The 24,783-nt window shown below is 41.6% G+C and overlaps 1 protein-coding gene across 1 annotated transcript; it reads right to left on the bottom strand.

The window, feature by feature from the left end:
- Nucleotides 1–2,573: 2,573 nt before the first annotated feature.
- On the bottom strand, nucleotides 2,574–24,432 carry UBE2N (ubiquitin conjugating enzyme E2 N). Its single transcript, XM_032687938.1, has 4 exons — nucleotides 24,307–24,432; nucleotides 6,610–6,856; nucleotides 6,298–6,438; nucleotides 2,574–5,709 (listed from the first exon to the last, which is right to left on the bottom strand). The coding sequence occupies exons 1-4, from the start codon at nucleotides 24,334–24,336 to the stop codon at nucleotides 5,669–5,671; spliced, it is 459 nt and encodes a 152-aa protein (XP_032543829.1). The 5' UTR covers nucleotides 24,337–24,432; the 3' UTR covers nucleotides 2,574–5,668.
- Between the last annotated feature and the right edge of the window lie 351 nt (nucleotides 24,433–24,783).

The raw sequence follows: 24,783 nt of genomic DNA on the forward strand, positions 1-24,783 counted from the left end.
TTAAGTTAATTTTCATCTAATGTTTCCTCTTCTTGCCTTGTCCTTGGACTCAAGCTTTACTTAGTCTGGTGGAAGAGCCATCTGATGGGCTTACCCAGCACTGCTGCCCTAGCTCACTGTACAGCTCTCTGACATAGCTGCTGCCCATAACAAAGAGATTTCTAACTCCAAGTCTTTGTGCCACCTTTGTTCATATCAGTCACAGCATAGATGTGTATTAAATATCTGTACAATAACAGTGAGAGCAGCTGCATCAGATTGAACCAAAAGTCCATCTAGCCCAGCGCCTCCCTTCCACCACTGTGGGGACAAATGAGTAACAAGAGAGTATTTGCCTCAAGCCTCCCCCCTGTCTACCACCATTTGTGGCTCAGGATCTTCCCAAACCAGGTGTAATTTTTTTTGTTGTTCCAAGGAATAGATGTCTAACACCCACCCCAGCTTGGAAATTGCTGCCAGAGTTCAGCCTGCTGCTGCAGACCTACCTCTTCTTACCTTGTTTAAACTCACCTTCTTACTTGCAACACTCTTCTGGCCTCAATGCTGCTCTGGCATTAAGCAAGGCACTGCCTCCTTAGCTCAAGTGATGAAACCAGCACCACATTCACATTAGGAGAGTGTTCCACACAAGGAATGGTATCACCTTTTAACCTGCAAACTCAGCAATCACAGGCATATCCCTGCCTGTGACAATCTCATTGCTATGGGCTATGTACCACCCCAAACAACGCTCTCAGACAATTTTCTTCATTCAAGTAAGCAGGAAATTATGTTCAAAGAGCTGTTTTAGAAGCTGGGGACCACTGAATGAGCCTGCTCTGTGATCAGTTGCTGCTTGCCTAATGGCACATACTGCACTTTCAGCAGCTCTCAGTGGTAGCACTCATTTGTTGCCACCGGTTCTGATGGAGGGACAGAACGAAGCACATCAGCAATACATGACACTAGCCAGACCATCGCCTTCTGCACTCACCCTGCTCTTGGCCTACCTGTGACCCAGTGCCCATTAGATCCAGACAGACTCTATAACAAGACTTGTGTCCTAAGGGACTTTTTGCTATTGTTCAACTGCTTAATTCTCCTGAATGCTTCCTTCTTTCCTCCTTTCTGAGTAGGACACTAACATAACCTGTCTTTGAATAAGGCAGGCAAACATGCAAAGCAACTGAAGGAAGGAAAAACACCATTAGAATCACCTTACTGTGTCTTACTCTTCTGAGATTAGTCTGCCCTTGGTAACTGTGCATGGGGCATGGGACCACAGCCACCCTTCCATAAATGTACCAGTACCCAGCCTCAGCCTTCAGTGTTATCTGTATACAAAATGAGTAGCTGATGGGTAAACTACAGCAGCAGTACTTCTGAAGGCACACCAGGTATTTGGGCTGAGACGAGCACATGTGCTACAGCAAGCAACAACTGACCACCACACATGAAATCTTTCAGACTTACAACTGAGCTTGCAAGCCTTGGTAGGCAGCTTGGGTAGGAAGGTGCAGATAAGGCCTGAACCAAAAATACTCCTGCAGCTCTGAAGACAAGACCCCAGCTTCCACCAGAGTATCTGGAACAACCTTGCAACAAGTAGTGGAGTCAGAGATGAGTTTCTTATGTGAATTAATTATATATACCTTCTCAGAAAAAAATGAAGTAATAAAAATGCTTCTGTTACATACCACATTTGCATCAATCGCTTTATCTGGGAAAGTTCATGCAGAGCAATAGACAGAAACCACAGGTACTGCACCTTCCAGTACTCAAGAATCCTTCTCGAGGTAGAGAGCACTCAGTGTCTCAGTGATGGGCTGAACAACTCCCTAGCAACTAACAGAGCTAACTGATGCATCATACAGCACCCTTTCCTAACACAGATCAGCCAGTGGGCAGTGTTCAGCTGACTGCTTCCATTACAGCAGTCTTTCCCCATAGTTTTCTGTCCTGCAGACAAACACTCTACTTGCTCTCACCTAACCCCATCTAAGTGTCGAGGGGAGTTTATGAAAGCAAGCACCACAGGTAAGGCAGTCATGCTGCTTGATGCCACTTTTCTAATGTACTTCAATACAACATAACATTTAGATACTTGCTTTAAAATCTTCCTGCACACTTCCACAGGAAAGGTTGCAATAAACTCTACAAAAAAAGTAGGCATGTAATTATTAACCCATGCCATGATGTAACACAGTTTAGCAAAGCTAAATCTCTCAATTTGATTGCACTAGAAATTGTCCAAACTGCACATAAGTAGGTAAGTCTTGAACCAGACAGATTTAAAAGGATGCAGGCCAAAAAAAAGGCAGGAGGGGAATCACACACACAAAAAAAACCCCAAAACCCACCATCCTTTGAGCTGTGTACCAGAGCAGTCTCTTCTGATGGCTTTTAGGACACAGATGCTGCTCTTCTCTCTCCTTATTATGGCAGGGAGAAGCCACAGCAGTTGAAAAGTGAGTTATGAGAGAAGTTATCATGATTATCTTCCTTATTTTACCAGATGTTAAGAACTAGTAGGAAACTCCATTGCACACTGATGGCAGCCCACTACAGTTAAATGAAGCTCAGTGTTTAAGTTATGAATAATCACTCTTCCTTTTATTTCAGTGTCATATTACATTACAGTCAAGACATGTTATTAACAAAACCTACCAGACATTTTACTTTAACCCTCAAAAAAAAAAAAAAACAAACAACCAAACCAACCCAAGAAGGAATGTATATAAATAGAGATGTCACAATTTTTTATGTCACTAGTCCATTAAGATGTTTCACAATAGTCTCGATGTGTTAGAAATACACTTTCTTGAAAGCTATAGAAGCAATGTTTCACTTGGTTTAGACTAGTCAGCTAAAATACAAAAAACCTGTTCCATCAGGTCCAAATCATACACTTCACATCCATGAGAGAACATGGCTACACGTTAAGAAACCACCACTGAATGTTTATGCAAAACCAAAAGCCTTCCAATCCCTCCTCTTGATCTACAGGAAACTACCGCAAAAGTATTTTGCATGTGTGGCTGTAGAGCCCATGCAACAACCCAGGCTCAACAGCTACACAGTTACTACCCAAACACTAACATATAAAATGCAATTCATCACTCTTGCTCAGGATTTTAGGACATTTGACACATAGCACCAGTAATGGTAGAGGAAACCCATTTCCAATAGACACATACTAAAAACTGAGATAAAACTACTGCTCCCTAAAAGATAGCTGCATTTGCTAATCAGCTGCAATGGCAGATGTAACAGAAATAACTGAGTTTCACATAACAGCTGGGAATACACAACTGAGCAAAAAGTTATATCTAACTGGCTTTGAAGAATTTAGCCTAAAAGTTTCACATGTTCCTCGGCATAAGCTGGAATGAAATTCCCAGCTTGACTTTATACAGGGGTCTTAAATCAGGTTTAAAAGTGAAATAAGTATTATTTAATATACATCATCTGGGTCTGGATTCATCCCACCTATGAAGTTTCATTGTTTTAAGCGCCAGCTCAGGTCCAGTTTCTCTACTGAAGGAAGGGAAAGCCACTTTCAGACAGGATGCTTAGGTGGGTCTAACTGTCCTCTGGGGGTGTCACTCACCCCTTGGGCGAGAGACACCTGAGGAAAGCTGCATATGTGGTGTAACGTAAAGCTTTAAGAGGTAGGAGAAGTGAATCCAGAGTCTACAGCTCACTTATTCTCAGCTGCCTGCAGTGAAAGTTGTCTGCGCTAACAGAAGCTATGGGACGTCTGCCAGCTAAAGCCAAACACACGCTCGTTTGTAAGGAGAAGGCAGGGTTAATGGTGCTTACCCACGCTGAAGAACATGTCATGAGCCCTGAACACAACTTTGGCTTACATTCAACACAGTTTTTTTATAAGTCAGTTTTGTGAAAAAGCTGAATTCTGAACTAAGCTTCAACCATGTTACAGAGAACATTGAGGGACAATACCGGGCACTAACCACTGAAAGCACTGTCTGTTGGAAAACGTAGTTTTTAATAGATATTCTTCATCTTACATAAGAGCACAATAAATACACCACATTCTATAGAAATTCCAGATGACACGAATAAGAAGAGGTGAAAGAGGGAGAATACCAACAGACTACATAACCATACCCCTGAACTGCATGACAAAACACTCCCTACTGCAACCACTACAAGCCGTCATTTATACACTTCAGGTTGGCCTCAGCAAAACCTTTTAAGTTTTTATTTTTTCCTTTTTTTGTTTGTTTGTTTGTTTTTGTAAGGGAGAGGGCGTGGGGAAACGAAAAGAATAGAAACACAAGAAATGAAGGGAAGCGATTAGATGGGTTCCCAGGAAAGATCCTGGGTTCCCAGACAAGATGCATACACAAAATACAAGGATGAGAAGGAATTTGTTCATCACTTTCCTTCCCTCCAATAAAGAAGCTTTGTTGCTATTTAAGATGAGCAGTTGCTCAAGTAAGTAGCTTAATAAGGCTTGTAGAGAAAACCAGTGTTATGAGGTGCTGGCTGTAAGTGGTTAAGCAGACATCAGTCAATACACAAGCTGGCTGTAACAGTGGTTCTACACACTGTTTTTTCATGTTAAGAGAGGGCAGGAATTAAAGAAGTTAGAAAACCGTGCTGCATAACATCTGATGACAATCAGCAATGAGACATTATGTAGATACTCATAATTAGTGCTGTCGTTTTCTCTCAACCTCCTACTTCATTCTGGTTATTTCCATGAAAATACATATAGACACATTACTAAAATTATGGTTACAACTGTTACATCAGACTTGTTTCTAAAAGTCACTCCAAATGCAATTTCATGTTAAATTGACCAGGTAAGGTCACCCACATAACACAAACTAATAAAAAAAGTCAGCAAATGGAAGCAAAAAAAAAAAAAAAAAAAACCCTTGTGAACTCCACCTCTTTACTGTTTAATCTGTCAGACTGGTGAAGACAAATTGTCAACTCTGGATTCAATTTTTTTAAATACGATTGTCACATTAGAGAAATGAAAACACAGCAAAATAAACTGTACAAAGGCAAAGTAGAATAACAAAAAATATTTTACTAAAACATAAGATTTACAGGAGATTTTCCAGACAAGCCATACAAAATGGTCACAAGCTTTTTCTTGGAGGGATTTTTCTACACTTGACAGCAGAATCACAATATTATTAGTGAAGGTGGTGGATGTTTAATGTTCCCATTTTTTGTTCAAACAATGAAGCTTGTCCATCTACAGCGTCTAAGTTAGACTGGGCTAGAGGGTATATTCTAAAGTATAACTGGTTAGCTGCTTTTACCAATGCAATTAGCATCACCATAAAAAGGGAGGAGGAGCCCACAAAATTGAAACAAAAAGCCCCGCAGCTAACCCTGCCTACCTTCATTCACAGTGCTTATACTTAAACCATGACGGGAAAAATGATTAAAAGCAGAGATGTGCTGCTGCTTTCAAACAATTTCACAACAATCCGGATGATACTTCTAGCCTCTGCTCATGCGGTACAATAGTGAATTAGGACAAGACACAGATTTGCTAATGTGCATTTAATCACCAAAGGACTGAAGATGTCTGGGCTTTTATTCTGTAATGTTTCTAAGACTGTGTCCATTAAATGCAAACAAAAAAAGGAAGAGGTCTTGGCAGAACAGGAGAAGTGATGCACACTTGATGTTCAAAGCGCATTTAAATATTATTCATGGCATATAGCCTAGTCCATGCTCTGGCTGTAAAGAAAAAGAAACACATTTAAGAAAAGATGTATTTTTCAGGCTTGATTAAAGTAATTTTAAATACATATTTTTAAAGATCTCTTTTTATATCACTGCTGCAAGCACACAAAATATATCAGTTATGAAATTTTGAAGTGCAATTTTTAATTCCAGCAGCTGTCAACTTTTGTATATTAAAGAAGCAGCCTGACAGCAGTGGATCCAAAAGTGAAGAGGCATAACATAGTAATTCGATCCACTACAGCCTGCAACAGAAGCAGGTATCAAAGAGATGTACTTTTTGGAACCTGATAATCTGTTCCTTAAGCTTTAGAGGAAAAGCAGTGATGTGCTTTTTCATTTTACCACAAATGGAAATTAGACAGGCTAACAAATTCAAACCATGAAAACTCAAGCCTCACAGGTTTGAAAATAGAACATTTAAGGCACATGTAGGGTACCTGGACTATGACAGTACACAATAATTGTTTCTGCAAGCTGCAAAGCTGCAGACATAAAACAAGAGGTCAGGATTTACATCCCCCAGCCAGTGAGTAAAAGGTACTCCTGAAACAAGAAAAAAAAAAGTATAAGATACATCACCTGTTTCTATGGCTTGGGCTTCATTGGTCTTCCATTGCTCAGCTACATCATTTGCTAGTGGATCATCTGGATTGGGAGCGCTTAACAAAGCCTGGATTGATAGCAGAACTGTACGAATCTGCAAAGCTGGGGACCATTTATCTGAAGAGACATTTACAGCACTATGAAACACCATATTCACCACAGTCTACAGAAACAGCAAGTTTTCCGGATAAAGATATTCTTTAAACATATGAAAACTCTTTTTAAGGTCAATTTAAAAATTTCTGTACTTAATAAGATAAAAGGAAAGTAGCACACAGTAGCACTTACCTTTCAAAATATCTAAACATATTCTTCCCAGCTTGTCTACATTAGGATGGTAAATTTTGGTCATGAAACGTACTTTAGGAGCTGCCATTGGATATTCTTCTGGAAGGAATAGTTCAAGTTTAAATGTCCCACCCTCGAAGGGGGAATCCTGTGGACCTGCAATGACCACATGAAAATAGCGTGCGTTGCTTTCATCTGGCTCTGCTTTTATCCCAGGGACTGGCTCTGCCAGCAAGCGCTGGGTTTCCTAGAAGGAGAGGAGGCAATGTAACAAATACAACCCATGTCAAATAAACATGACCTGTACAAACCATTTTAAAAATAACAAGCATTCATTCTGCCTACATTCAGAGAAACAATGATAGACAAATACCTTAAAGCCAAATAATACCTGCAGAAAGAAGATGAGGCTGCGGTAAACTGGTACTCATCTCCTTGTAGATCCCTCACCTGCTGTGTGTGCTTCTGTAGCACTCAGTAACAGATAACAATTCAGCTGTCCTCAAATTTCTTAACTTTTGGTTAAACTACTGCCAAGGTGCTATATTTTTTCAATATACTTAAAAGCACGTTAAAGAATATCACAATGAAAACACCAAAGCATTTCCCACTCTACCTTAAATAGAAACTCCTGTAAGTGAAAAGCCAAAGGTATTAATCACTCACAGAAAATGTTCAAGGTTTACTCTAACAAGAGTGAACTGGTTTATTAAGCTGAACATTTGTACTGGAATCAGATCCAACATCAAAGATTTTAAAGTGCTACTCTGCTGCAACACTACAGGTGTGTTTTAAGGATGTTTTATATATTTACACATATACATGCATAAATAACACAGCTTTGGTGTGAGCACTTCCAGCCTAAACAGAATCATGTTTAAAGTCACCGTAACAGACAGTAGGAGACAGTTAAGTTGTTCTATAAGCAGCAAACTTAGGGAAGGCTGGTTTCCTACAATGACATATTCTTTGTTACTCAATTCTTCTGCCTATAGCACCAATCCTACCACGGGCACAAGCTGTGACCAGAGGTAAGAGCTGCCCACGTTCTGATCGTTCATCCTGCTAATGCACTGAGCAGATAGACCAAGTCCTATACATCTTTCCCTCTCCTGTGCCAGCCTTCACAAGCCTTATGGGCACCATTCTACTCCTTATAAAAAAGAACTCGAGGCCAAAATAGGCAAAAGGACATTAGGTAGGGACAAGAAATCCTGCTGAAGCCTTATTTGCTCACATAATTTCTTATTTTTCTTCTAACTTGCTTTTACTATGTACAGTTAAATTTTTCACCACCTTTTTGTGTTGGGTTTCACAAAGAAAAATTATGTTTCTACTGACAAAAAATGGCAACTTGTAGGTGTAACAATTTGATTTATTACTTCAGTTTTATAGAATATTTATTCCATATGCCTACAATAATAATAATCATAAAATCAAAAAATGGTCTGGGTTGGAAGGGTCCTCAAATATCATCTAGTTCCAAACCCCTGTGATGGGCAGGGACACCTTCCACTAGACCAGATTGCACAGGGCTCCATCCAACCTGGCCTTAAGCACTTCCAGGGATGGGGCATCCACAGCTTCTCTAGGTAACCTGTTCCAGTGCCTCACCACCCTCACAGCACAGAATTTCTTCCTAACATCTAATCTAAACCCTCTTTCAGTTTGAAGGCATTCTTCCTTGTCCTGTCAGTACATGCCATTGTAAATACTCTCTCTCCAATACAATAAGTCTCTCTTTAATACAAGTACAAAACAGACAGATTACCTCTCCTTGGCTTCATAAATTCTTTGAACATAAGTGGGCTGTTATTTGTACAAATAAATGTAATGCTTAAATAAGCATTTAAGTGATATGCCTGTCTCGATGCAGTTAAACAACACCTCACATTATAAAAACTAATCAATATCTAAAGTGAAGTCACAGTAATTAATGCCAAAATCCAATTACTCATCTCTGAATTGTCAGGGTCCTACAAATCATAATATTGACGTTATTACTACGTACATATGCAAACCTAAAAATAAATATATCTGGTCTACTTCCTTGTTTTGCCTACTTATCTTCATAGACATTAGCACCAAAGCCACTCATACACCTTGCTGGAAGGCCATCCAAGCTTCTTTGAGCTGTCTACAATCACTCCTATGAGTATATTTTAAATAATACTCAAAAATGTATAACTTACTCATTCGTATGCTGCTGGCTATTTACTTGTACATTAATGATGTAGAAAAGCAGTTATAACAATTTCTGATAGTTTATGGTCAGTGGTATGAAAAGTCAGTAAGAAACTATAGATTATCCCTGTAAATGCATAAAACATTCTCAGTTTCTTTCGGCAAGTTGTCAGTATGAGTGCTGCCACAGGTAAATGGGACAATTTGGATTTCCACCTATGAAGGACTATATACTTATCGACAGTTCTGCATGAGGAAAGTGTCTTATGTCAAATGCAAATTAATGCAGCAAGTTCGAATCAAAATTTAAAAATAAGGAACTTAAGGAAAAGACCAATTTTTAAACTTCTTCACAGCTGCTACCATTTGGACTTTGCCAGATATGCTTGTAGGCAAATTGTGGCTTTGGTTCTGATGGGCACGCTAGAGGCTTTTTTTTTTTTTTTAATATTAAAGATAACACATTTTAATAGCTGGGCTGATCTCAGCAGTCCCTTGCTCCCCCCCAGTCCCTCTGGTCCCCAGACTGCCTCCCTAGTTATGCCAGTATGCTGACTGTAACAATACTAGGCAGCCAATCCTGGCTTAAAATAACCCAGAATCAGCAGTTCTCTGGCAGTAGCCTCAGCACTTCTACCTGCCAGCATAACTGAGGAAGCGATGCCTGGCTGCAAGCTGCACATTGAGCCACTAAAAACCATTTGTCAGAAAACAAAGAGAGAGCCCATATATGAGAAAAACAGTTCTTTTAATCAAGACACCCATAGTACTGAAGGGGCTATTCTGCTAGTGTCATCCCTTTCCAGAGAGATCCTTTATGCCCCCACATTACATGGGTGTGGTCATCATGCTATAAAATCCCAAAGAAAAGGGGAGTGCAAAGAAAAGCACAGCCACACTGGTACTGAGGCTACTCTGAACCCACGCAGGCCCCTTGGGGAACATTAATATCACATGAAAAATCCTTTAAGCAAGCACATCTTTTTTCCTGCGCAGTGCATGGAGCTCCATCACTATTGGCATAATTGAAGCTGTTTCCAAACAGAAATGAGGAGGAATATTTGCAAGAAATCTGTGAGGGAATTGGTTGACACATCTTCCACACCTGCCAGGCTCTGACACAGCAGAGAGCAAGCACCAGGCTAAACTTCTCTGACACAAAATGCTTTGAGCAAAAGCTGAGAAGCATCTTTGCTTCAAAAAAGGTATCTTTTTAAAACACTATAACAAAGACAAGTCTGTTAAGACTATGAAAAACCCAGGAGAGATGCCATTTATTAAAAGAAAGAGTAATGTTTGTACTTAAATACATCAACACCACCTCCTAAATTATGAGAGTAACTAAGGTTTTTGTCCTGCAGTCATGAAGACATTTATAATAATATCTTAAACATATTTTGGGGGAAATCATGGAAAAGGAACAGAAAGGGAGCAATTAATCAAAAAGTTACATTTTAAGGTTTAAGTATATAAAATGCTTAGACTAGGCCCAGTTCTAAGGTGATTACAGAGACTTGATTTTGCACATTTTACAGTAAGATGTACAGTTACAGACATGCAGATACTAAAATAAATTTGATTTGCCATAAAAATTGGAGAAATAAGTACTATTTGAGAAAAAAAATTGTGAGTATACAGGGCAACACTATGCATCAGGTCAGGAAAAGGAACTGCCTTGAGATTTTAATTTTTTAAGTGTACATTACCAATTTAAAAATAAAACCCAGAAAAACCACACACACCAAAACAAAAAAGGAATACCTATCACCCTGTAAATCACCCACAAGAGAATCATGAGATGCGAAGCAAACAAGGAAATGTTTAACTACATATTAATCTTATTTTGTAACTTCATACTACTTTTCCCAGAGGATGGCTACTGAATGAAGTCTCTCAAACACGTTCAAATAAATAAATCTAATTAAAATTTTAGATTCTCACCTTTTTAAACTAATCAGGACAATCAAGCATATGCAATACCTGACTTTTCCATATCTTTTTAGGCAAAGTCTTTCTAACACTTTTTTAGCTGAGGAAGTGAGTTTTATGCAATCTGTTACTTCTTCCTTTCTCCCCAAAACTGCCTTTGAACCCTTTCTCCAATTTCACGTGTTCTGTACATGTTGTAAGCTGTCAGTGACTAAGACTAACCAAGCTCAGTGCCACTAAAGAGGAAGACATGAACTCCAATACTACTACTGCTGCTTGGCCAGTTTATTCCAATGAAGTATATACTAACCTTGCCCAGCAAAAATCCCTGCTAATAAGGATAGAAAGAGCTGGAACACTCATATATAAACATGCTAAAAAGGATAAAGGATAAATCTGAGAAAAATGGGGTTTGCACTTCTGCTGCTCACAATAAATGTTTTTACAACAGAACAGTTAATTTTGTCTTCTTGAGAACAGAAATTCCCATCAAGTAAGTGTTCCAGAACAGTAATTTATAGTGGTTTTTATTACCTCTCCTCTAACATATTTAAGTAAGTTTCACAGAAGAGATTTCAGGACATATTTTGAGCTCTAAGGCTTTTAATGAAGTGTCCCATGCTGCTGTATGCAGTTATTTCTATTTGTCATACTCTGCAATGTTTTTGGATTGCGATCTCTTCTCGATCCCACATTTACTCCACTTTTTCCAAATTCAAGTAATGTCATAATTTCCATTGACTAAAATAAATTAGCAAATCCAAAAGGAAGATATATGCCAGTCAGTGCTTCGAAAAAATAAATCAAAAAATCTTTCATTCACAACTGATTATGCCTCCCCTCCCAATTTTATCTTTTTTATTTTTAATTAAGTACTTAGAAAATACAGAAGTGTTGAAAGTGCTTTGACAAGCAGACGCTAAGCTTTCCTGATTATCACAGGTGGCCTGAAGCACAGTGACAGATGATACGGATGGGACAGATGGTGTAGCTGACATTCTGCATAGCTATTCTTCTATGAAGACATTAAATTGAAAACTAATTGTACCTGAGGGGGAAGAAGCTCTCAACCTGTTTTTACAGTAACCTGTGAGGACAAGAAGCCTCAGGAAGAGAGAGAGCACTGGGATCTTTAGAAGAGACCAACTGAGCAGGAGGGGGGCTGAGGGTTTTTGAAATTGCCAAGAGTAAGAGAAGCCACACAAACAGGAGAGCTAGATCTGCAGGGGAGTGTGTTTCACACTGAGTTTTCACTTGGTCATCCTGCTTTCAGTGAAAGGGAAAAAGAAGTTACTGAAAAGCAGATATAACCATCAGGATTCTCTCTTGTTCTTACACACAGAACAAGGCAGAGCACTTCTTTAAGGAAGTGAACTGAACACCCCGGAAGATGCTTCCGTACAGACATACAAGAAAATCAACTGCTAGTGCACGTGGAGATATGAACAAGCTAGAAAAGAGTAATCCATTAGAAATATACTATTTTAATCACTCCCAGTCTTGCAGAAGTGTTTGCAAAAGCCTCAAGCTGCCAAGGCCTCAGTCAAAACAATTGAAAAAAGATTTCTGTACCCTACATTTTTGAAAAACAAAAAGCTACTTCAGAAGTCTTGTTTGCTATCAACAGACTAAGGCAGGACCAAACAAATAACTACAAATATAGTGGCAAAATACAAAAGTGGCAAATAACTACAATCAGAAGATTCTCCTATGCAAGTGTTTGCAAAAACATTATTTCTTACACAGCAGAGCTACTGCAGCTAAACTGTAATCTCTAAAGCTTCACTGTCTGACAGAGACCACTCCAGTACTGAAGGAAGAAATTTCTGCATGGGGTTAGACAATTTTTTAAGTTTCTTCATTGCTGTTTAGAAAGGGAGTACTATTCTTTGCTTGGAAAAGTAGCTGCAATTCTGTTCCCCATACTACGACAATAGTTAATCACCACAAATTTTACACTGCCTGCCAAGAGATGTGGCTGAAAAAAAATTAAGAACAAATCAATATCTATCACCTCTAAAATACATGAACTTCAAAGCTACTGTATGAAAGCCACTAGAATTTAAGAAAAGCTTGCTTGCAAAGTCAGCACAAAGTCGCTCAAAGAAGAAATCCAACCTCCTTATCTCCAGCCAAATTTGCTTTGCTTAGTAATTCAGCTACCTGCACGTTCATTTTCCTGACACTCCAGTTTTCTTCTTACATATTCAATATTGCTGCTGTACAGTTACCTTCAGTAAGTAAAAAATACTGCATATTAATCCACATATTAAATACAGTGGTCTTTAATGAGTGTTACAATTGAAGGAATACACTTTTTGACAGAATGGTCTTCTGCTCTACACTGTCCTTTAATACCAGCTGTGAAATCACCTCATGAACTTTGTAAAGAACTGTTAGAACCACGGGAGCTTAGAGAAATCCCAACACCTTACAAGGTCTGCATATTTTAAGCTGATAAATGAATGGCCACTGGGGAAAGGAAAAAAAAAGTAAAGCTGTGCTGCCTTTCCACTTCAGCCTATTATGCACTTTCACTTTTGCCTGTATAGCCGTCTCTTGACCTCACGGTCCAAAATAACATGTAGCCAATCTGGAAGAAAAGAAAAGAAAGAAAAACAAAGCCATGCAAGAGAGAAGAGTCCCTGATGTAGTTCACCACATGTCCAGCAAACAGCTGTGCCAACAAAACACAGGGTACAAACACACGCTGTCAGAATGATGGAAGAACAGACTGTTCCTTTGGTGAAAGGGCTGCTTTAAAGAGTTGAGACTGCAGTGTTAATCACAGTAAGATACTAGTGTAACAGATTACTATTCTGTAACCAACCTAAAAAGGAAATGCAGAGGCTACCTCCTCATTCCAAAGGAAGAAGCTTAACTACCAACAGGGCTAATTTCAGTAACAGATGGTAAACTGCTAAATTAAAGTCTTGATCCATCTATAAAAGTCTTAAACACCAAAGACTCTGCATGTAATCTTACTTATAAACAGTTATCTAAGAACCTTTTATAGTGTTAAGACTACAGAAAAGCATCCTTATGGCTAGCAATTTTATGCTAGTACCTTAAAAAGAAAGATAACATCATTAAGCCTTTCAGAGGTTGACATACTTGTGATAAAATTATTCTGAAAATTCAAAACAGAAAACATTAATAATGGCCTCTTACATAAAGAGAAAACACTGCAGGTCTTAAAGCTGCTAAGTATTTAAAATGGCACAATGCCACATTTTTACACGAAGTCTCAATGGAATGAATCTTTCCTCATATTTTCAGCAGCACATTTACTAGCTCAACTCACTATGCAATAGTCAAGAAATTTTCCTTCAACATCAGCTACTAAAATGGAGGTTACACTCCTACAACTTGGTCAGGCTGAGGCCAGATATAAGCCCTCTCTAATCTACTTCAGACAGTGAAAAAATGAAGGTAGCATCCACCCTTATTTGTAGATTGAACTAACCGTAGGTGGCTTTTTTCTGTCTGAACAGATCAGGGAAGATACATGATGGATGAGTATCTTTGTTTTAATAGGACCTACTCTACAACAGGAACTACAGCTCAAGTACCAGTGTTTATTGCTGTCCCCTTTCCAGAAATCACCATTCTGCAAATCTACTGAGAAAGTAAACCCTGTCAGCATTCTCAATGCAACTCAGAAAACAGAAGCTGGATCTTTAACCTGAAAAATACTGACTGGTTAAATACAAACTACTGCCATCCAGCAGAGGACAATAACTTCCAACAGAAACCATGGAACAATTGGCATTGGCCATGGGTAAAAACATCTTCCATCAGTACAAATGAACGAAATCTACACATCTCTTGACACATTTTTTCCATGAGTGCTACAAGCAAAGGTCTCCAAACAGTTGGCTACAAAACAAAACAAATTTTTTGTAATCTTGACAATTTAAAAAAAGGAACAATAGGATGCAACACTGTATGAATAGTCCCAAAATGGCCTAAAATAAAAGTTACTGGTAAAAAGAAAAAGGCATCCGGATTGAAAGAAATCTGAATCAGCTTACCTCACTTTTTTTGGCCATAAAACTTGTACTTGGCATGATCTAATTAAAGTGCATAACCATCTGAGCACATGTACAGGGTGTAGGTGTCAAGGTGTTCGCAACAAGGAGGCTTCCAGGGGTGACCTCTGAGGGGAGAGGCCAGGAGCTACACCTTACCAGACAGAGCCAGCTCCAACAAACCTGCCACCTGCTGAATCCATTAGCCAAGCTGGTGGCACACCTGGGAAAAACTAGTGTGAACACGAAGGCCAGAGAAGGAAGGCAAGAAAGAGCTCCAAACACCAGAGCAGAGACTTCCTGTAGCCCATGAAGGACCAGATTGGAACAGATACCCACGCTGCAGCCCACGGGTCACATGAAAAGCATCACAAGGAAGAAAGAACAGAGAAGAGCTGTTGTGGACTGACCACAAACCCCCATTCCCCTGCATCCATAAGGGATAAGGCAGTTCGGAAGTCAGAAGTGAAGGACTAAAGCTGAGTATTGGAAAAGGGGCGCAAAGTTGTTTTAATTTTGTCCTTGTTTCTCATCATCCAATTTTATCTTCCTTGGAAGCAAATTAATTAATTTTCCCCAAGTTGAGTCTGTTTTGCCATGATGGCAATCAGTAAACTATCCCCCTGTCTTTGTTTTGACCCATGAGCTTTTCCATCTTATTTTCTCCCCCTGGCTGGTTGAGGGGGACAGAGAGTGTCACTGGGTGGGCATCCGGCCAAGGTCAACCCACCACAGCATAAACCACCTGGTAACTTTTAATCTGGGATGTGCTTGAACTGGTGTATCCAGAACCACTTTAAGAGAGATGTCATAGACAGCTTCAGGCTCTGCAAATGATATTACAAAGTAAGAGTTTCTGAGAAAGAGATGACAGACTTCAAATGAAAACCACTAGCTCCATTTTCTGCTACACTTGAAATGATAATACTTATCACTTGGAGGGTACCACACATAACAATTTATGTGGGAGAATATGTGATGGGGAAAAAGAGAGATGTTTCAGTTTAAATGATTGCTCATCAATCACGTCAATATTTGCTTCCAGGGGAAATCAGACATTTCCTGCCAAATCCTCCAGGAAGATTTCTAAAACAGAAGAAAAGACACCACCAGTAACAAAAAGAGATTTTTTTTTTAATTAAAAAAAATTTTTTTAAATTAAAAAAAAAATACATCTGAGTTGCATAAATTTTTAGTCACTGAGAGTGGAAGTCCTTTGTTTCATTCTTCATTAGCTTCAGCTGCTGAGTTTACAATAGAGTCACATTGCTTTTCTCCCCATCATTTCAGTTCTTCGTCCTTCTTGATCAACTTCACTCACACCTGTAACTACCTCCACCACTTCCCTTCTTCACAAAATGCACGGGTTTGCCCAAATGGGAAGCTCTAACTCCTCAGCAGCAGTGCTTATTTGTACAGTCACCCTTCCATAAACACCCATCATCAGCCCAGGCGTTTACAAAGTCAAGTAACAGATGAGATCACAGAACTGATTTGGCTTAAGAAATAACCTTTACTGCAGAGTTCTGAGCCAAATAGGTTCCTCAGTCTAAGTTCACCTCATCAGCATAACAACTTTTGTGCCAGCACAGTCCAAGCTACATCTGTTCATACAGTAAGGCTTTTCAACATGAATCAGAATCATAGAACAGTCTGGGTTGGAAGGGAACTTAAAGATCATCTAGTCCAATTCACCTCTCATGGGCAGGGACACCTTCCACTAGACCATATTGCTCAGGGCTCCATCCAACCTGGCCTTGAATACTTCCAGGGATGAGGCATCCACCACTTCACTGGGCAACCTGTTCCACTGCCTCGCCACCATCACAGTAAAGAATTTCTTCTTAACATCTAATCTAAACCTACTCTCAGTTTGAAGCCATTTTCCCCCTTGTCCTATCCCTATATGCCCTTGTAAAAAGTCCTCCTCTGGTTCTTTTGTAGGCCCACTTTAGGTACTGGAAAGCTGCTAGAAGAACAACCCACAGACTAAGAGAACTTATAGTTAATCTAACTTCACTAGGTGGTTACTTCTCCATCTTGTGCCAGGTCTCTGCAAAACACCAGTACAGCAACCAACTTTGGCATTTCAATTCAGACTACACACAGTATACATTTGCTTCACATTTTTATTCTAAATGTAGGAAAACCTCACCAGTTACCAGTGCCATTATCTTCCAACTACACCCAATAGTCCAGATTAACTTTGGGGTATGAAATCGAAACTAAAAGCTTTAGCTGCATAGGGCAAAACTTAAAGCAGTATATTGGCACATGGACAAGTTATAACTACTTGCCAAATGACAATTCTTTCCTGTTCTGTCACAGTGCGATAAGGGGGAAGATCACATTGATCTCCTGCACCAAGAAGTGACAAATTGCACATAAGAAGGTAAAAAAGCATGCAAGCTTTTGCTTTGATTTTTGAGGGGGAGGCAGTAGGAAAAAGTGAAACTTATCAGTCAAAACTGTCTTCTACATATAGCGATAAACTGCCTCAGAAAACTACAGAGACTTAATTCAAAACTTAGTATAACATTACATCACATTTTGGCACAAATTCCTCCAGGGTCTATCAATTCATTAGCTACAATTATGTAAAGATCTGGCTGTAACCAGCATTACTGAAAATAAATTAGTTACCTAAGCAGATGCCAAATTGTCAAAGAGATTTCAGAATGTTTACATTAAAATTTTATCACTGCAAAACAACTTCATTGAAGAAAATCTTCTAAAAACAACATCTACCTTTTAGGAAAAAAAAAGAAAGAATTAGCAGCAAAGCCCATCAGACTGTAAAGCAAAGGTCAGACATCATAAATAGAAGGCTGCACTTGTGGTTCCCAATAGCTGGCCTCCACATGAATTCTATTCCTTCCCATATAATCCCCAAGTGTCAGCATTCCATATGCCCCCGCTTCCTGAACTCATTACTGGGCTCATGTCTCTTGTACATTAATGCTTCTACCACTCTGCAGGTTCCCAGACCCTACCACCAGCCCCGACTTTATCTAGCATCCCCTCCCCACAAAAAAGTAAGAAAATCTCAACTAGTACTCAATCTATGGACAATTGTCAGCAAACTGAAACTACAGGTGTGCTAAGCGAGCACCGTGAGCTCTGGATTGCTCACAATCTTCCCTCCCAGACTTCTGGCTCTCCAGCTCCCATCCCCACGCAATGTTAACCAGTGCAAAGCCACCGGCAGTGAGATGAAAACAAGTGTGCTCCAGGTAACTGTGCCTTCGCACAAGAAAAAAAAATAATAATCCAGAATCTACCCACTCTTGGAAGAAGATTTTGTGGCCAAACAGTAATATGAAGGGGAACATTTTAAGGTCAGCATCACTCTCCCCTGAGAATGACCACATTCCTGAATTTTCCACAACAGATTACATGATTTTGGAACTGTGAATCTCAGATCCTACGCAAATTCCTAGAGGATTATCTATGTACTAGCACACAGCAAGCTTTTCATGGTGCATCTCCAGCTATAGTAAAGTGAGGCATAATTAAATTCACTAAGCTAACAGTGTAAACCATTCCTGCACTTATATTCATGGAGCACATGTGCATTGGAGGTTTGCATTAATACACAGTGTAGAGTCAATTATCAAAGTGTGGTTAAAACAAACAATAATTCATACAGAGCTTCTGTCCAAATGCCATCTGCCCTGGGTTGGCGTGGCAAGGTTCTGCTAGTGGCGGGGGGTGGGGGGCAAAGAGGTGGCTTCTGTGAGAAGCTGCTAGAAGCCTCCTCTATGTCCAACAGAGCCAATGCCAGCCAGCTGCAAGATGGACCTGCTGCTGGCCAAGGCTGTGCCCACCAGCAATGGTGGCAGCACCTCTGGGGTAACATAAAAACAACAACCTGGGCAGGAGCAGCCAAAGAGAGGAGTGAATATGTGAGAGCAACAACTCTGCAGACATCAAGGTCAGTGCAGAAGTTGAGGGAGGAGGTGGTCCAGGTGCTGGAGCAGAGATTCCCCTGCAGCCCATGAGGAAGACCATAGTGAGACAGGCTGCCCCCCTGCAGCCCATGGAGGACCCCCTGCGAGAGCAGGTGGATGTGCCCAAAGGAGACTGCGACCCCATCGGACGCCTGCAGTGGAGCACGCTCCTGGCAGGACCTGTGGAGAGAGGAATCCACGTTGGAGCAGGTTTGCTGGTAGGACTTGTGACCCAGTGGAGGACCCATACTGAAGCAGCCTGCACCCTGTGGAAAGGACCCACACTGGAGGAGTTTATGAAGAACTGTAGCCCATGGGAAGGATTCATGTTGAAGAAGTTCATGGAGGGACCCCATCCTGGAGCAGGGAGTCCTGCCCCTGAGAAGGAAGGAGCAACAGAGAAAACGTCATGAATTGAGCATAATCCCCATTTCCCATCCCCCTCACAGTGGAGGGGGAGAGGAAAATGAGGAATTAAGTTGACCCCAGGAAGAAGAGTGGGGTGGGGAAGGTGTTTTAAGATTTAGGTTTTATTTCTCATTCACCCTACTCAGATTTGATTGGTAATAAATGATATTAACTTCCCCGAGTCTGTTTTGCCCATGACTGTAATGGGCGAGTGATCCCTCCCTGTGCTTCTCTTGACTCAGTAGCCCTTGGTTGTATTTTCTCTCCCCTGCTCAGCTGAGCAGGGCTGTAACAGAACGGCTTTGGTGGGCACTTGGTGTCCAGCCGGGGTCAACCCACCACACCATCTATGGCAAAATTTGCCACTTGCTTCTCACTATTAATCCACCAGTCACATGTAACTACAAAAATGTGGTTTTGTTCTGTACTATTACACACAACAAATTCTGATGATACTCTGAAAGCCCTCTAAACATAACAGACAAATACAGTATAAAACAATTGCATGCAAAGCGATAAAAATCCATTAGCATCAGTACTTAAAAACCCTGGTGTACTATAAGGTTGTGCCTCAAAGTTGCTCCGGTATTATACAAGAGGGTCCAAGCAACATTACTGCCTCTAGCTGGATTATTTACTTGGTTTTTCCTCAGTTTTTATTCTACAGTGTCTACTAAAAGCTTCTTTAAGGAAAAGGCTGTAAAAAGTTATCAGTGTCCTCTTTAGGATTTGTTATTAAGACTCCACATTTTCTTTCTAAAACTGGTACCTTGACTCGACTTGAAAGTTTTCTTATCCTCTGGACTTGAGCCTTCCTCTCAGCCTCCCTCCCACATCTGCACAAAGGATCTGTCCTGCCAAGCTTCAGGCTTCCAATACCTGCCCAAACACCCTTCCACTATCACAGCCAGTGTATGCCATATTAGTCACCTGGCAAGAAGTCTCAATGAGAGTTGCAAAACAGCATATGTATTATCTTCCCACATTCCTACATTTGTTGCAGGGGGCAGAGGGAAAGTGGTTTTAAGAAGACCAGTACAAAACCACCTCCTAAAATTCCAAAAATTTTCACTCTTCTATCAAATTTGAAGTTGCCCACAAGATTCAAACAGCATACAAGATACGAAAAGACATTACAAAGACCAGGTTTCTCTGACAAATGTCAAGGAACAGCACTGTCCAAAAGTAATGTTTTCTGTGCCTTATCACCAACCAAAAAAATAGAAAATACCACAAAAAGGTATGAAGTTTACCTCAAGTCTTTTTTATTTAATTATTTAATTGAGGAAACAAGAAAAAAGTGGTCAGAAATGTCAGTTATCAAAAAGTAGAGGTGATTTAAATTTTCATATGGAGACAGAAGTACATGCCTCAGAAGCCCACAGCTTTCAAGACAAAGTAAGAAACTTCAAGTTGGCTGCCAGTAATACTTTTTAAGAACTTCTAGAAAGTTTCAGTTGCAGTCTAAATATCTGATTTATATTTTAAAAAACCTCAAACTTATAAAGCTGATTACATTGAGCTCTAATATAGAATGCTGTAGGTGCCTATTGTCACACACACTGAGAGAACCTCCATAAAACCTCCCAGAAATTTTACATTTTGAGGCAGCATTTTGTAACTAGCAGTCCAAGTGTTCCCAGAGTCCCAAAAAATACTGCAAGCAGGAGTTCACTGGCAGCCATATGGAAATAGCTTCTCACAATAAATAGCAAGGAACAAGTATCTCAGACAACACCACACTATCATGCAGAGAAGGAAATCCAAGCCTCTGTAATTTAACACTGATAAATTTATTAACAAGAAAAAAATCTGAAGGAGTCTCAGATAGTCCTTCAGATGGTTACTTCATGATAGGAGCAGCTGCAGTGATTGTAACACAAAGGCTACCAACAACTGGCTATACAGTCAACACATAGACCTGGACACGAAATCATGAATTATGAGATCACTGCAGCGAAGAAAACAGCAGGAAAAAAAAAATTAAAAGATTATATGAGGCAGCATTGCCCATCCCATTCAGATATACTGACTGCACTTGACACAGCAACGAGGTGGATTGAATGTCAGCCAAGAAAAAAACTCAGACACAATTCAATTCCTTACTCAACTGGAGGTACGTGACTTTGCAACATGGGAAAGAATTGATGTAATAAGTGCTTGAAAGTAAAAACCACTGAGCCTATCTATTGTCTGTTGCAAAGGCTCACCTTTAAATACTGGAAATAGTCACTCCGGGGAAAAAAGTTTACAGCATCAAAACCACATATCTATGTAAATACACCATACTGCTTTTATCTTATATTAATAGATTTTTTTGGCAAGGTGATTCTCATAAGACCCCTGGTTTTGAACTACTGAAGAAAACAAAAATACCTCTTCTCTATTCACAAGATAGGTTTTCCAATTCTGATTATACCTCTGGAGATTCAAAACTACATCGTTTCCTATTCACCATTTGTGATGTGCTAACACCGTCATAACTCTAAAGCAAGTCATCTCTTGAGCTTACAGGTCATTCCCCCACACACTTTATTAAAGTCTGTGTTTTTAAGTAATCTGAGGACAGCAGATCAGGAATAATTCTGTATCTTCTGCAACAACTGCTTTGCAACACCCATACTGTCACCTCTTCACTGAATTTGATGAAAGTATGGGAAATATAAATAAAGTTCTTGCAGAGACAAGGAAAGCTACTGCTCTCCTACTGGGATAGATGACAGCCTGCGCATAGCAAAGACGCAGGCTGAGGAGTATAGGGCTGCTAGTCAACCTGAGAGCCAGGCCATCTGCCAGCAGTCGGTCAAGACAAGGAATGCCAACTGCATTTGGAGCAGCCAGCTAGACCCTACAGTCCAAATATGCTCTCCTATCCCCAATCAGCCATCCACAGTCTCCCTTGGATGACAACACAAAGGGTGCATGTGGAGCAAAGGGAGACGGTCTTTTCCTAACAGTAACCTAAGCCATTTATTTATCATAAAATTTATTACTGTGCATAACAAAAACATCTAATTTTCTTTATTGGAGCCATTTTACCTTTCTACAGCTCTTTCCTATTTTGCTCTCTTCCATTTCCTTTCCCAATCTTTCCAATTCTCACTAGCGACTGAGTTCAATCCCCCCCTCCCTTTAAGGTAAAAGGAATAGGAAATTTAACACTAACATCAAAATTGACACGATAGGAAAGGTCAAAACAATTCTCACTTAAGACTCCTGATGTCTCAAGCAGGTGTATTTCTGTGTCTGCACCTCTGCAGCTGTGATATTTCAAAATATGACTTTGCACATTTTTGAGGCTGTAGTAACCAGTCAGATTCAAGTCCTGGACCATATGCACCTCTGGCAACCCAATGCATAGCCAGTGAAGGAGCTGTAGAGCTGGTCATCTAACACAGCCGATCCAAGATTTAAGAGCTCTAGACTGGCTGCAGACAATTGATAATGCATGCATGGAAATACTCAGGCCACCATACAGACCACCCTGTAATAGATAATAATCCCAAAAAAATGTCTAAGGGGGATCCTCCAAAGAAAATCTGGAGTTTCTAGGTCTCTCTTTTGCCCTCCAACTTTCCTCTCCAGGAGGAAAAGAAACATTCCCACACCATCACACATCTTTGAAGTGAGTTGTGTAAATTGCGCCAGGTTTTTTTTCTAGAAAAGCATGAAAGACACAAAAGTGCCAAGAATGAAATTTATGCACCAGCTTACAAACTGGTGCACTTCTGTATTCCGAGGAATTGTGAAGAGCAATCAAAAAAATTTAATACAGACACCAGCCTCATGACTGAGTTCTTACTGCAACTCTCTGATAAATACCAGTTCCACCGAATTACGAATCAGTGCTCCCTCTCACACCTGAAATACGTTCATCTTAGCATGCTGTACACTCGAGTAGCTGGATGAGCATCAGATTCAATCTGTAAGATTTGTCTTCTTTACTTTTACTGCTTACAATTCTGAGCAGTAATCACGGTTTAGTCTGTTTCACACCAGAGGAACACTACTTCTTTTACCTCATCTTCTCTATCACCTACTTGACAATTTGACTTCTTAAGAGACAATATAGGGGTTTTTTTCATCCACTATTTAACATAGTCTACATTTATGTGTTTTACAATGGTTGCCAACGTTGCGTGCTCAACCAAGAGAGCTTCGCAGTGCTATAAATGAACATCCGTTCATTTCAATAGATGATGAGGATGCTGTCGTTTCCTGCGAGGGCAAACGAACCTTACTGGAATCACTAAATAACTTTTGTAGAGAATGATCACTCATTTGAGGGCTTCAATTCACATCACTGCAAATTGAGCAGGAGACAGCAGCCCAGCACGATCATCCACGCTAGCTACAGGACCGAGCTGCCTCTGGATAGCGTGCCATGCAGCTACCTGTATCCCCGCTGAGTGACTCCAAATCATTCCAGTCTTAAGCTGAAACTGAATTCGGAGGGTCAGCTGGAAGTGCCCCAAAGCTGAGAACCCTTACAGAGCTCGGTAAATCAAAGCCGAAACACGACACTGAACCCCCAGCGCAGCACGTTATCACCGTACGGGCCGACAGCTCCGAGCGCACGGCCGTACTGACCGGGCTGACCCAGCGTGCAGCGGTGCGGATGTCCCGACTCGCACACAGCTTAAGCCCAGGTTTAACTACTCGCTGCGGCTTGTCCCTCAGCGCACAGGAGGAACCCGAGCGCGCCGCCGCCGCCCTGCCCCGGCCCGAGCACGGCGGGAGCTGTGCCGGCGACCGGGGCTGGGCGGGGGCCGCCGCTGAGGAACCGCAGGGAGGCAGAGGACGGTGGGCGAGTGCTCCCGGTGCCTTTCGAGCCCCGGGCCCCGCGGTCGGCAGCGCCGGGGCCGCGGGGCGGGCAATGCCCGCGATGGGCGCGGGCCCAGGAGCGCCCGCTCGTTCCCGCCGCCCGCGCGCGACACAGCGCTCGGGAGCCCCCGCGGCAGCGAGAGGACCGGCGGAGGGAGCGGGGGCGGCAGCGGCGGGTCGCCCCTCGCCCGGCAGGGGCAGGGGGAGGCCGGGGAGGCGGCCCTGCCCCGGCGCGGCCCGACTCCCGGACACCGGAAGCGGCGCCCGGCCCGGCGCGGCGCTGCCCGCCGCGCGGAACCCCAGTCCGGCGCGCCCGGAGCCCGCGGCGGGGCGAGGCGGAGCGCGGCGGCGGCGCGGGGGGGCGGCGGTACCTTGATGATCCTGCGGGGCAGCCCGGCCATCTTGTCTCGTCGGTGCAGGCTCGGGGCGCGCCTCCGCTCGGCGCGCGCGCACGGCCGGAAAGATCCGCGCCGCGCTTCCGCTGGCGCCGCCCTGCGCGCGGGCCGCCGGGAAGTGTAGGACAGCGGGATCCGCGTGTGGCAGCATCGCCCGGCACGGAGCGAGGGAAACCCGCATCAGCCGGTCCGCGCGCTGTCGGCGGGAAACCTCTGCCCTTCCTTCCCCTTTAGATTCTATCACAAGGTATCTTAGAACATCAGTACAAGAAAGACAACGAGCTAGTGGGCAGGGTCCAGCGGAGGCCACAGAGATGATGAGGGGTCTGGAGCGTCTCTCTTACGAGGAGAGACTGCGTGATCTGGGCCTGTTTAGCCTAGAGAAGAGAAGACTGAAAGGGGAACTCATCAATACATACAAATATCTCAAAAACGGGTGTCAAGAGGACGGTG

The sequence above is a fragment of the Chiroxiphia lanceolata genome, chromosome 5, assembly GCF_009829145.1.
Source record: "Chiroxiphia lanceolata isolate bChiLan1 chromosome 5, bChiLan1.pri, whole genome shotgun sequence".
Lineage (NCBI taxonomy): Eukaryota > Metazoa > Chordata > Aves > Passeriformes > Pipridae > Chiroxiphia > Chiroxiphia lanceolata.